The 13500-nt window shown below is 54.4% G+C and overlaps 1 protein-coding gene across 1 annotated transcript; it reads right to left on the bottom strand.

Annotated features, from left to right (window-relative positions):
• Positions 1-4259: 4259 nt before the first annotated feature.
• Positions 4260-11653, bottom strand: Lgi3 (leucine rich repeat LGI family member 3). Its single transcript, XM_015499400.2, has 8 exons — positions 11053-11653; positions 10134-10205; positions 9364-9435; positions 8970-9041; positions 8796-8867; positions 7910-8079; positions 7636-7800; positions 4260-6412 (listed from the first exon to the last, which is right to left on the bottom strand). Exons 1-8 carry the CDS (start codon positions 11256-11258, stop codon positions 5595-5597), a joined length of 1647 nt encoding a protein of 548 aa, XP_015354886.1. The 5' UTR covers positions 11259-11653; the 3' UTR covers positions 4260-5594.
• Between the last annotated feature and the right edge of the window lie 1847 nt (positions 11654-13500).

The following is a 13500-nucleotide window of genomic DNA, read 5'->3' as shown; positions in this document are numbered from 1 at the left end:
GGTCTACGCTCTTGCGGGTCGCCGCGGTCCCAGCGCGGTAGGCAGACGGCACCGGCCTCCGGGGCGGAGTTTGCAACTCACTTGAAAGTTGCACGGAACTGGGTCCGGCCCAACCCCAGGGCTCCGGCGCGGAGCGCAGGCGCAGTGCGGCCCCGGAGGGGCGGAGCCAGGTCAGGGAGTTGAGAGGCCGGCCCCTTAAAGGGCGATGCTCTGCCGGACTCGAGGGTGGGGCTGCAGGGTAGAGCAGCTCTCCAGTTGGGAAGATTAGGCGGTGGGAAGGTGCCACAGAAAGGGGGAGAGACAAAGAAAACCTGGCCTCCAGAGTTCTCACGGCTCTTCACTAGCTTCTCCCAATGTACTTCCTTCTCGCCTCATTTTTTCCCCTCTGTAAAATGGGATAGGGCATGAAATGTGTGGGGTCCACCCTGGAAGCCCAGGCACAAGCTGGCAGCAAACTTGGTTGAGCGCAAGCAAGTTCCAGTGTTACACCACTGTAGACCGAAGTCAGTAAGCACCGCGAATCTGAGGGAGTCACCCCCCAAGGATCCACTTCTCTCTGGGGCATCTTTCCACGGCTTACACACCTGGACACGACTTTAATGTACCTTCTTCACTAGAAGTTTGAAATCCCATCTGTTCCTCTGAGTCAGGAATACAGATATCCCTAGGAACACCACAGCATCCACGCTTGCGGTTTTGTACTGCTTTTATGTCCACGAAGTCTTAATTTTTGCAAAGATCCCCTTTACCATCTGGGAAATATGCTTGGTGAAGTCATTTGGCCACTGTCACCCAGTGGTGTTTGCTACTGGCTAATGCTAATTATATGGCCTGGTTAGTCTTCGGAGGGATCAGCAGTGGCCAGTTGTGAATGGCCCTGGAGTGGGACAGGGAACTGGAGAAGTTCCTCTGGGAGAGAGGAGAACATCGGAAGAAGGGAGAAGATTCTAAAAAGAAGGCAGCCTTTGCTGCCTTTACACCTTCCCACGAGGGATTTCATTCTTTATGATAATATCTGCTTCTTGCCTCAGCCGCTCCTTCTGAAAATGGGGAGAACAGTGTCCCCCTGTGCTGTGCTGAGGAGAGGGTGAGCGCAGAGCTGCCCCGGGGCCATGGGAGCAGAAACACATACCACTTTTTATTAGAGCCATAGTTAACACCCACCACCTATGAAAAGGATGGGGTAGGTAATGATGGGAGTCAGGGAAAGGAGGCTTTTGGGGGATAAATAAACACATGGTGATTATATGGTCTTAATTATTATCATCAATTTTATTGGTATTGCTGAGTGTGAGAGCCAGTAGTGAAACCAGCCCACAGGAGAAACTCTCCCGAGGCGGATGCCTTCCTCATGTTCACCCACCCCAGCCCCAAACCATGCTGGAGGAACAAGAAACACCAGGGATCCCATCAGGAAGGTCCCAGCCACCATCCAGCTAGAGGCACAGACATGGTTCTTAGGAGAAAAGTATCCCTGGTCTCCTTGAAGGAGGAAGGATGTGATTGATGGTAAAGGGGATCAGCTGGGAAACAGTAGGGAAGGGACATCCATTCCTCAGGAGGCACATGCGAATCCAGTCCTTTGGTACATCTTCCCCTCTGGCTGCCTTCAGGAGCCCCACGCCTGAGCTCATCCACTAAGAACAGCTCTCCTGACCCATCCACGTCCACCTAGCTGGGATGGTCTCTTACATAGCGACTCCTGGTCCCAATGTTTGTGCTTGGGAGATCTCCAGGACTCTGATTTCTGTGGCCTTTGGTCCTGAGCTATTGACACAGTCACCCAGTTAAACTGGGTTGCTAAGTAGCTCTCTGGACACATGAATGAGCCCCAGGGCAGGTGACCAAGCAGCCATGCAGCAAAAAGCTGGGCATTCAGGGACCAAGGGAGAGAAATGTCTCCCATCCTTGGGGGAGCTCTCCCCTGGAGAGAGCGGCTGTCACAAATGATGTTTACCTTTCAGCTGGGCAACGCAATGTCAACGCGTCTGGAAGACTCAACTCACTGTCCCTGGCAACCTCTCCCAGGCACAGGCTAAGGGCCCATTTCCCATTTGGAAAAGCAGGACAAGCAATCCCGAGATGATGAGGTTTGGGAACTCTAGGGTGCCTGCTTAGCCAAGAGCACACGAATGAGGTTTGAGGAGGTAGAAACCCAGACCAGTCATCCATAGTGGGTGTGGCCAGGAGCAGGGTAGCTGGGCATCTGAAGTCAAAGGTCAGATGTAGGGTGCAGGGGTTTTCTCCAAAGATATATTGCCTATCACACAAAGCCTGCCTCTCAGAGTCACCTGTATATCTCATACATTCCCACAGACCAATACAGATCACAGTTATGTGCCACAGACTCTATTCAAAGAGCCTTATATATCTTAATGTATACAATGCATTTAAATTTTATCATAGATGACCCTGTCAGGTATATATCATGACTATACCTATTTTATAGATGAGGAGACTGAGACACATAGGCAAAGTCACATGGCTGAGTGTTACCAGCTGCTTTTGCTCAGCTAGTAACAATGTCAAATGGCCACATCAGGATTCCAAAAAGTAAGTCTCCCCACACCTTGTCCCATACTCCCCCAAGGATGGAAGATATTTCTCTCCCTTGGTCCCTGAATGCCCAGCTTTTTGCTGCATGGTTTGAGCCCAGGGGCACTCTACTACTGAGTAGTAAATACAGCCCAGCCCTTTTTATTTTTTATTTTATTTTGAGACAGTCTTGCTAAGTTGCTAAGACTGGCCTTGACCTTGACCAAAGCCTCCTGCCCCAGCCTCCTGAGTCACTGGGATTACAGGCATGTGCCCCTGCACTTGGCTGGAAGTTTTCTCATCTGCTTTGCAAAAGGAGAAGTTGCTCAGGGAAGCCAATTGACTTGCTTGAAATCTCACACCAAGCAGAGGAACGGAGTCCAAATTCACACATGTGAGATCCTGATGGCAGAACCCAGGGGACGTTCTGCCGGACGACACCATCCGCAGTTGCATGGTTCCCTGCTATCTGGGAGCTCTGGGAGCTCCAGACCTGGTGTCCATCCCCCGTGTCCACAAGTATTCCCTGGAGTGATCAGTTAGGGTGTGGATGACCTGTGACACATTTGTGAAATATGTGACACATAAGAGACCAAAGGAGCCCTGGATAGCTAATGAGGTCCTGCAGAAGGGAAGTGGCCTATCCAGGGTGACACAGCTTGGTACCCCCTGCCCGAGGAGATATTGTCTCCCCCAGGTTCTATCCCCTCCTGTCTATTATCCTGACATGGACCCACACAAGGCAGCAAAAGGCATCCATTCACTAAAGACCGTAAGTGGCAAGGAGGTGACAAGGAGAAGGGGGGCCCTGTCATTCACCACCGCCATTTTGCCATACCCAGTGTGCTGTCTTCAAGACCCCCATCTTCCTAGTGCCCTCAGCATCACGTCCAGCCTAGCCCCATCTAACTCGTCCCTTACTCCCGCTTTGTCATGGGCTCTCCACTCCATTCTCAGACATGGAGAGAAGCACTGACTGCCCACAGAGCCCTGGGTGTGTCAGTCAGGACGAGGTCCCAGAGGACCTCAGTGTCACCAGAACAGGGGGTCACGGAAGGTTCTTGGTCCGGGCATGACATGATGGAAGGATGCTTTAGGGGGCTGGACTGAGGATGCGAGAAGTGGGTGGGCAGGGAGGTGTGTAAGGGCCTGTGACAGCATCGAGGAGGGCTGGCTTGACCAAGGTGGTAGCCGAGAAAGGAAAACAAGTGGTGCCCATCTGAAGATTCTTGGGGACAAAGCATGGAGAGGAGATTTGGAGATTAAATAATAAGAGAAGAGAGTGATGTTACTAGGACTCCAGGATGCTTCACGTCGGGTGGAGGGTGGCGATAAAGGACATTGCCCATAGAGGAGTTGGGGCTGCGGGTGGTGAGACGGACAGACTGCTGAGCTACTCTTTGCCATCATATGTCTGACCTCTGACAGAGGGACACACTCAAGTCTCAGTGAGTCCCAAGCCTATAATCTCCAGGAAGGAACATTGGCTGTGAGTCAGCCCAGGTGGAGGAGATTCGTCACCTTGGCCCAGCACCTGAGTGTCATGGCCATGAACTCCTGACCCTAGCACCAGCTGACCTTGGGGGTCCACTTCTCTGAGGGAGGGGAGCCAGGAGAGAGAGGGTCTGGAAGCCAATGCAGACTCCTGGGTGAAGCAGGGACAGATAGCCCAGCCCTGGCTCTGTTCCCAATGAAACACCTTGATGACATCTGAGAGCTGGCAATGGGGTGGAACTTTTTATTTGAAGCAAGTGAATCATAGCATTGCCCCCAATTGCCCCGGGCATCCTGCCACAAGGAGTCCCAGCAATCTGGACACTCCCCACCTCCACCAGCCTCGCTCACAGAGCTCTGTTCCCAGTGCACGGCAGAGGGCAGCAGAAGCCTGGCTCCCAGGCAACCTGAGCAGGCCCCTCACACGCCCACTGCTTGCCTTCACCGAGAGGCAGTGGTCCTGGGGTATGCCTGTGTGAGTGGAGGGGTGCCAGGGCCCCGAGATGCTCGAAGCCAGGATCCATTCCTGGCACTTGCACAGGTGGCTCAGGTGCCCCAGCTTCTCTGGCTCGGCCAGCTCTTACACGCCCCAAGGAGCAATCGCAGTACAGATCCACATTCCAAAGATGGGGAGAGCGGAGCGAGGTCCGAGCCTGAGGAAGCAACAGCTACAGAGGGAAAAGCAGAAACAAAACTTTCATCTCAGCGGTTTCCAGTCCCCAGGTGAGCTGGCATTCAGGTCACAGAAGGAAACTCCAAGATGAGGGTAGATGGCACTGGGAAGAGCCCAGGGGTGACTGCTGCTGCTGCTGTTATTGCTTTGGGGCAGAGGAGCTTCATCCTCAGGAGGCCACACCAGAATCACAGGCTCGCCACCATTCTTTTCCTTTCCAGCCTCAAGGTGGGCACACTTGGGTGAGCAGAGGAGGAGCAGTGACGTGGGCCCCTCTAAGAAGAGTGCCAAGGAAGGAACAGAGGTGAGCCCCTCGGGCAGCGCGAGTCCGCATATGTGCGCACGCACCTGGACATGTGTCTATATGGAAGTGGGAGTGTGTGACCAAGTGTGTCTGCAGGTGTCCAGTATGCATGCAGAAGGGGCCCAGCATGGGTGGATGCACCTGGAAGAGTGACAGGGGTGGCCAGGGTTGCAACACAGAGTTGGAGCAGGTAAACAAACACTTGGAGCACCCACGGGAAGGCCAAGCAGAAGAACAAGAGGGTGTTCTCCTCCACATGCCCCACCCACCAATCATGTGCATGAGAAAGGGGGTGTGGCCTCTGGGTGGGGGAGCCACATGTGCACGCATACTAGAGGACCTGGGTGCTGGGGTGCCTGGTGTATACATAGGTGCTCGTGCTGACTACATTGACGAGGAAAGGCTTCCCTGGGCTAGTCCATGATGTGTGCCTGGGCTCACGAGTGTGTATGTGTGTGTGTGTGTGTGTGTGTAAGGGCACAAAAGCAGGTTGGCCGCATGTGACTTCACAGGCACATGTGCTGCTCATAGGGGCCCCCACCCAGCCTCTAGCGCCACCCTAAGGAACCCGGAGGCCTGGGTACCCCTCTAGGCACTGAGATCCACCACGACGTGTCGGTACACCAGTGTTTGTCCCTTGAAGCTGGGGGCCAGGAGCAGCTGAGCATCCCCAGCAGGCATGTAGCAGAAGGCCCGGGGGGCCTGCACAGCCAGCTCCTGGAACCGCACAAACTTCTGTCTTCCCTCGTCCCACTGGTAGATCTGGGTGAAGGAGAAGTCGCTGCCCAGTGCCAGGTAGCGCCGGCCGCCCACCAAGAAAGGCTGCAGGGCCAGCGAGCCCCGGGAGGGCAGGGCCTGCACCTCAGAGAAGCGGGTGCCCTCCCAGCGCAGGATCTTGGAGTCACCAATGTAGCGGCTGAGGCACAGGTAGCTGTCGCGGCCGGCACGAAAGTGTTTTACAGCCTGGGCATCAGGCACCTGAGTCACTTCTCCCTGGGCCACAAACTGCTTCTGAGTACGACTCCATTGGTAGATGACAGGTGCCTGGGAGCTGCTAGACACAATCAGCCGTGGCTTGCCCTCGCCGTCCACAAACTCTAGGTCAGTGTCCCGGTGCCAGGCGTGCAGGGCCTGGTGGGAGTAGAAGCCATTCTGGTTCCAACGGTAGAGGCTGGTGGCACCTGCCTTGGAGCTGTCAGCCACAGCGAAGTACCAGTCCCCATCTATGCGGAAGGCCTCCAGGTCATTGGGCTTGCGCACTCGCTGGGGATCTATGTCCTGCAGCTTGGTGAAACGTGTGGTGTTGGGATCCCAGTGGTAAATGTAAGAGCCACCAAACAGCTGGGCCACAACCACATACAGTTGGCTGTCCACCACCATTGGCTTGCAGTGTACAGCTGAGGGGGCTGTCAGGACAGAGGGAGGTGAGGTCAGACAGTGTCAGGTGGACCCTGCAGCTCCCACTCCATCTTGCTCATCAAGGAAGACCAGTCCCCACAACTCCGGGCCAGTGCTGCCACCCTCCTGGAATCATCCACCCAGGGCTCAGGGCTTGCTCATTTCTGATTGTCCACAGCCAATTGTCAGCTTTAGTATTGCCCTTGCTCCACCCTTGCCCTCAAGGTTCAAATACAAGCCAACACTGAGCGCAAAACAGGTGTCCCTAGATATTGATCGAGTATTTAACCACATGTCAATTTCTGAATTATTACTGCGTGTAATCACTTGCACTAAGTGTAAACACATATTACCTCCGTTAATCACACAGAAAAGGACTCTATTGTTTTGCTCATTTTACATAGAAGAAAACTGTGGCTCAGAGAGAGAAAGTGAGTTACCCAAACCACCTCATTGGCAAGTGGCCAGTTGGGAGGGTGAGAAACCCTAGGCGCACCAAAAGGACCCCTTGATGTTTAGATAGTGGTGCATGAAAGCACATTCTCCCACCTTTGGAAGGGCTTTTACGTGCAGGGATGAATGCCCATGTGTGCCGTACGCACAACCAGCTCTGTCGGAGCCCTTCTCAGGCACAAAGCTCACCTGGTGTGGGGCCCCTCGTCTCCACCTCACCATCCCGGCTTCATCCACTCTCCTCCTCATCCAGACCCCACCTTTCCCTGGAGAAGCTGATGCAGGGCCTCAGACACACACTCACGTACAAAGCTGTTGCACACCTTCTTGACATTGTACACAGGGTTTCCTGCCACAACACCCTTCCTTTTTTTTTTTCTTCTCCTAAGTATCTCTCAGCCTTCAAACCTCAGCTCCAACTTAGCAGATTCCACAGCTGAGCTCATCAGCCTCTCCTGTCTTCTCCTCCTCTTTCCCTCTGTCTGTCCTCTCCATCCTTCAAGAGTGCTTGCCTAACATACATGAGGCTGTGGGGTCCATCCCCAGTACTAAAAAAAATTTAAAAATGAGGCAGCTTGGGCATCCCCTCTGTAAGCCTTTCTTGATTGCACAGAGCATTGTGTTTAAAGCCTCCTCTTCTCATCTGCCTCCTGTACAGATGTCCCTGTCAGAGATCATGTCTCATCTATCTCTCTACCTGCCCAGTGGAACTCAACCATGGGTCCTACTGCCATATTCCCCCAGCCGGGGCCGGCACAGCCTGGTCAGGCACAGATACCTGAGATTCTGTCATAGTCTCGGAGCTGCCTTTCCACATAATCCCACTTCAGGATGGTGCAGGCACTGGCGCCGGGCTGGGCCAGAGCCAGATAGAGGTCGCTGGAGTAAAGGAAGGGCTCAGCTGACACTGCTGGGAAGGACAGGGTCTGGTAGAGCACAAAATCTGCAGGGACAAGAGGTGTGGGCTCAGCACCAGCGGAGGTAGCGGCCACTGGGTGGATATTGCAGGGTGGGGTGGGCTGCTCAGGTGGGGCCAGGGGCCTGCCTCCTACCAGTGGTGATGCAGTCAAATTCCCGCAGTGGCAGGTCCTGCACCTTGTGCTCCTGGAAGCGGGGTGGGCTGGCGCAGTAGATGGGAGCCACGGTGGTGTTGGTGTGTGACAGCCACTCCACCAGCCACTTCACCTTGCAGTCGCAATTGAGCGCGTTGCCCCGCAGGTCCCTGGATCATGAGAGCAGGGCAGGAGAGCACAGAGGGGACAGGCTCTGAGCTGCTCTGCCTACCCTGCCCTGTAGGCTTTCAGAAGCAGGTCTTGTCAAGGCTACTTGGGGTTGCTCACAGGCTGCTTTGCACCAGGCAGAGAGAGAGAGAGAGGCTCCCCTGGGGAGGATGCAGCCCCGTGTGCACAGGCTTGGCTGGAGGAGTGTAGGCTGTTGCAGCTCCGCTGTCCTCCTTGGCCAGGTGCCATGTGCAGTGGACAACCTGCACAATGTATGTCCCATTTCTGTTCCTCCAGCCCACCCGCAATTCAGGGCTTTTCTTTTTTTGTATGAATAATGATAAATGATTGTGGCTATGCCATAGGACTTAAATGTAGACTTAAACCAAACAGGCATTTTAAAAGCATATTTTGAGGGCCTGAGGATGTAACTCAGAGCACATGCCTAGCATGCATGAGGCTCTGGGTATAATTCCAAGTACTGAAACACACACACTCTGAGTGTCTCATGTGCATTTTGAAAGGGCCCACAGGTGACTTGAGGAACCCCAATTTGGAAGGCTGCTGTCTACATCTAACTCAGCCTCACTCCTCAGCCCCCAGAACCCAAGCACTCCCAGCCTCTCAAGACCTTGTGACCAATTCTGACTCCCACACCACTCCCTCCAGGGGTGCTCCCTCTGTGGAATCCTCAGAAGAGTTTGGACTTGGGCCTTACAAGTCACTCAGGATGTCCAAGGGCCGAAAGATGTCTCTGGGCAGTGTCTGCAGGTTATTGTTGGCCAATGAGCTGCAAAAGAGACCTCTGGGTCATCTGAAAATAATGACAGAGACCAAAGGACAGAGAGATGCAGGGCTTTGGTCAGTGTGTGTATGCATGTGGGGTACTCACAGGTGTGTCAAGGACTTGAGTCCCCTGAAGGTAAACTTGGACAGTGCCCAGATGTCATTGTTCTCAATGAAACTGGAAAAAATGAGAAATTGCCTCAGCTGCCAGTCAGGAGTCCAGACATCCATCCCCCCATCCCCTGGGGACAGTGATTTCCCTCATCCTAATCCAGATCCCAGCTGAGACAGGCTTCCACTGAGTTCAGTGTCATTAAGCCTGTAGCAATCAGGCTGAGTGGTGCAGGCAGAGGCATGGAAATGACCCTCTGCTCGGAGAATTCACGGGCTCTGGCCTTCCACCCCCTCCAACCTTCTTGTTCCACCTCCCCTCCCAGCCCACCCAGACTGGGCTCCCTCCTTCCTTCTCCTTTCCCATCACCCCTTTTCCTCCCACACACAGGTACTGCAGGTGTGACAGTCCTGTGAAGGCGTTGTCTCCGATCAGCGTAAACTTGTTGGAGTTGAGTAACCTGGGGAGACAAAGAGGAAATTAGGGCTTCCAGGGTTGTGCCTGCTGCCCTAGCCCTCTGTCTCACCCCTGGGCTTCCCCCAAGATCTGGCAGCCTGCCCCCTATACCTCAGGAGCCTAGCAGAGGACCCCTGAATTACCCGCATGGCAAGACCAGGTGGGAGCCTGTTCTGAATCCAGAAGCTCCCAGGTTCCCATTTACCCCTAAAAATGGTAGAGGGGCAGAGTTCTCCTGCCAACCTGGCTCCTGGGCTGCCCTTGTGACCTCTCCTCCTTGGCTCCTCACCCTCATCCCAGCCCCCTCCAGCCCTTGATGACAGCTGTTCTGTCTTTGCTCCCTTTCAGCTTCAAGCTCTTTCTTTGAACTCCAATCCCTGTCTCTAAGATGCCGACCCCCAGTGTCCACTCTGGCATTGGCTCAAGCTATTTCACCCAGTTCCTTCAGGACTCCAGAGGAGCTAAGTCCCTGCCCCAAACCCCACTTTCTTGGCTTCGGCCTGTCCTTAGTCTTCTTTCTACCTGCTGCTCTGACTCATGACCCCAGACTGCTCCACCTTTTGTGGCCTATCCTACAGGAGCAAAAGGACACCTGTATCCTCATCCCCAAAGGCTGCACCGCCCACTCTCCCTCATCCCAGCCCAGCATCTGTCCTCTTCTACTGTGCCCCCGCCCGCCCTTCCGCAAGGCCCTGTCCATACAAGAACTGCAGCAACGGCAGGTGAGAGAAGGCTCCATCCTGGATCTCTGAGAAGGCAGCATTCACGAGGGTCCTGTAGGGGACACTTTAGTCATCACTGTGGCGAGTCTGCAGGGCCCATGAAGGTGGATAGAGCAGTGGCTTCTGTTCTCATGGGCCCTGCTCCCACCACCTGCATCTGCCCTTCCCTTTACCTCCCAAACTCACTGCCCTCCTTCTCCACGCTCCTCCCCCACTACCTTCAGGAGCGCGGGTGACCCTAGGTTCACCTTCGCTCTCAGCCAAGAGAAGGTTCCATTACCTGCACCATCCTCATCATCCAAACACCCCCAGTGCTGGTGCTGTGGAGGGATGGGGTGCTGCGGTGGGGGAGGGGCCTGGCATCCTGCTCTCAAGGACTGGCAGCTTCTCCAGTCCCACAGGCAAGAGAGGCGGTGGGGGGGAAGCCTTGGGGTCAGTTGCTGCAAGTGAGGCTGGCCCAGCTGGGTGCACAGCAGCTGGCCTGGTGGCGTGCCAGGGTACCCCAGGGCACTCTTACTTGTCATCCCTCCCCCTGCTGACATCCCTCCTCCCCCTTTTCTGCCTTTGGTGTAACACCACAGTCAGGGGCCTACGTGCTCATCTAAATATCCCTTCCACCAAGTCTAAAGCCATGCACACAGTAGGTCTCACTGCTACTGGTGGTGGTGATGATTCACCCCTGACCATAAACTCCTGCTTTCTTCATCCATGGCTGCTAAGGCTGCAAGACTGCAGAGCTCTGTACCGCTGGGCCTGGAAGCCCCAGCCCTGCGGACCCCTGGGGTCCTCCTGATCTTTACACTCTGAAGAGCAAAGCAGGATTTCCCCCATCCACTTCCAGAGAACTGGTCCTTGCCCTCCTGCTCCCATCCCCAACCCAAGGACAGGTGGACACTCACAGGGAGATGACCTCGGAGGGCAGGTTCCTGGGCACTGCCTTAGAGTCCACACAGAAGGCGGTGTCCCTGGTGCAGGAGCAGCTGGGTGGGCAGGGGGGCGTCTTGGGGGGCCTCTTGGCACTGACTTGCAGCATTAGGCAGAAGCCAAGCGTGGATAGCGCCAGCAGCCCAGGCCCAGGGCCCCGCCTGGCCCGCAGCCCCGCCATGCCGCCTGCAGGTTCTCCCTCCAGCTACCCCCCTCCGGCGCCCCCACGGCTCCCTGCAGGTTGTGCCACCCGGGCGGGGCTGTCACCTCGAGCTACGGCAGCTCGGGCCGCCTGCCCACTAGGCGCAGCGGACTCGTCCTGCCCTGGGGCGCCGGCTGCGGTACCCTCCCCTGCTCGCTCCCGCGAGCTGGCTCGGGAGCGCTGCGCGGAACCCTTAGCTGCAACCGAGGGCTGCCGAGGCTGGGTGGATGCGGACTGCGGCGGGTGGCGGGGGCGCGCGCGGGGGCGGAGCGGGAAGGCCTGAGCCTGGGAGCAGCGGAAAGAAGGAATGGTTGCACCCGGTGGCGGTGTGCCCTATAGGGCTCTTTGCGGCCATCTGCCTGGATCTGGTCCCTGGTTTCTGTGTGTGAGTGCATGTGTGTGAGCGTATACATGCGCATTGTGCGTTGGGGAGACTGTGTACACACCTGTCTCTGCATGGGGTGCAAGGATCCATGTGCCTGGGTGTATCTGCGTGTGTGTCTTGGCTGTGAGGGGACATACAGTTCAGGAGCATGTCATAAGTGACACATGTACATCTAGGTTGGCATGAGAGATTAGAAGCTCAAGAGTGCTTGTATATGTACTCGTGTTTCCCCACGCCACCGAATAGATTGCCTTTGAGTCTGGGTTGCAAGGGGGAAATGTAGCCACTGGAGCTGGAGTGGGAAGGAGTAGAATTCTGGAACATTTCTCACTGAACAACCACAGCCTATAGGAGCTGGGAAGTGCCTTGGATATGTTCCTGTCTAGCCCTTTTTTTCACAAAGGAGGAAACTGAGGCTTGGAAAGCAGCCAAGCTTCATATCTCTACTGTGTGCTGTGTACTGGGCATAATCCTCAGCCCTCTTGAGAGAGAGGATGCTAACTCCCTTTTACAAATGGGAAAAGTGTGTCTCCAGGACCAGAAGTCCAACTTCAAAGTTCACAGCAGTCTTGTACACCATGAATTTTCAAAGGATGGCTCTCAGAGCCCACTGATCCTTGAGAATCTTCCATCGAGTCTTTGAGATCAAAATGCTTTTAGTAGCCAGGTGTGGTGGCACACACGCCTGTAATCCCAGCAGACCTTGAAGGCTGTCAGGAGGATCACAAGTTTGATGCCAGCCCCAGCAACTTAGTGAGGCCCTGTCTCAAAATAAAAAATAAAAAGTGCTGGGGATGTGGCTCAGTGGTTAAACATCTCTGTGTTCAATCCCTGGTACCAAAACAAAACAAAACAAACAACAACAAAACCCAAACACAAACAAACAAAAATGCTTTTCTTAACAAGAAGATGTTATTTGCCTTTTTCACTTCCATGCTTTTATAGGAGTACCTGGAATTTTCCAGAAGTTACATGACATGTCTTCTATTAAGCCCTAAATTAAAGAGATTCGCAAAAATGCAAAACAGTGACACTTTTCTAAATTTTTGGCAAAAAATACAGGTATTTTCATTTAAAATGTACATGATTTGTTATAACACAAATAGGTTTGTCCTTACTATTTAAATAAGTGTTTTTAAATTCCTCAGCAAATACCAATATAGTAAATCTCAATTGATTTACTCACATAAAGCAAAAGCTCTTTGGGGTCCTCAGTACTTTTTGAGAATATTAAGGGATACTGAAACTAAAAATTTGAGCATTGCTGCTCTATACCATGACATCTCCAGAGAGGGGAGGGAGACTGAAGAGCTCATGGGTACAGGGTAAGAGAAACCTGGAAGTGAGTGCTGGGCTTCAGTTGAGAGCTCTGTCCTCTGTCCACGTCAGTGTAGGAACCAAGACTGCTGGTCCCCATCTGAACTCAACCTCTGCCAGCAGGGTGGATGTCTCTGCTCTGAGCTTAGGTTCATGTTCTTCCACCCAGGAATGCCCCTGCCCCTTGACACCCACTTGTCGCAGTGTCCAGCTGTCTGTGCTGCCGTCCCCATGCCAGCCTGGGGAAGCAGTGGGGGTGGGGAGGGTGGCTGGGGCAGCTGGGCAATGATCCCCACCCGTCCCTGGCACAGCTCTGCCCAGCACACAAAGGGCAGAGTGAATCTTGTCCCAACCCGTGCAGCTGAGGAGCTGGGAGGAGGAGACGGAGAGGCACACACAGAAGGGTGGCCACCATGGGGCTCTCCATCACCCAGAGCTCTCAGAGGGCAGCCCAGAGACAGATGCAAAGGAGGAGTCTAGGTCCTGTGCATAGCTAGTGAGGGGTTCCCTGGGGGATGA

The sequence above is a fragment of the Marmota marmota genome, unplaced genomic scaffold (genome assembly GCF_001458135.2).
Source record: "Marmota marmota marmota unplaced genomic scaffold, marMar, whole genome shotgun sequence".
Lineage (NCBI taxonomy): Eukaryota > Metazoa > Chordata > Mammalia > Rodentia > Sciuridae > Marmota > Marmota marmota.
The sequence above is the reverse complement of the archived record's forward strand: the minus strand, read 5'-3'. Positions and strand labels throughout refer to the sequence as shown.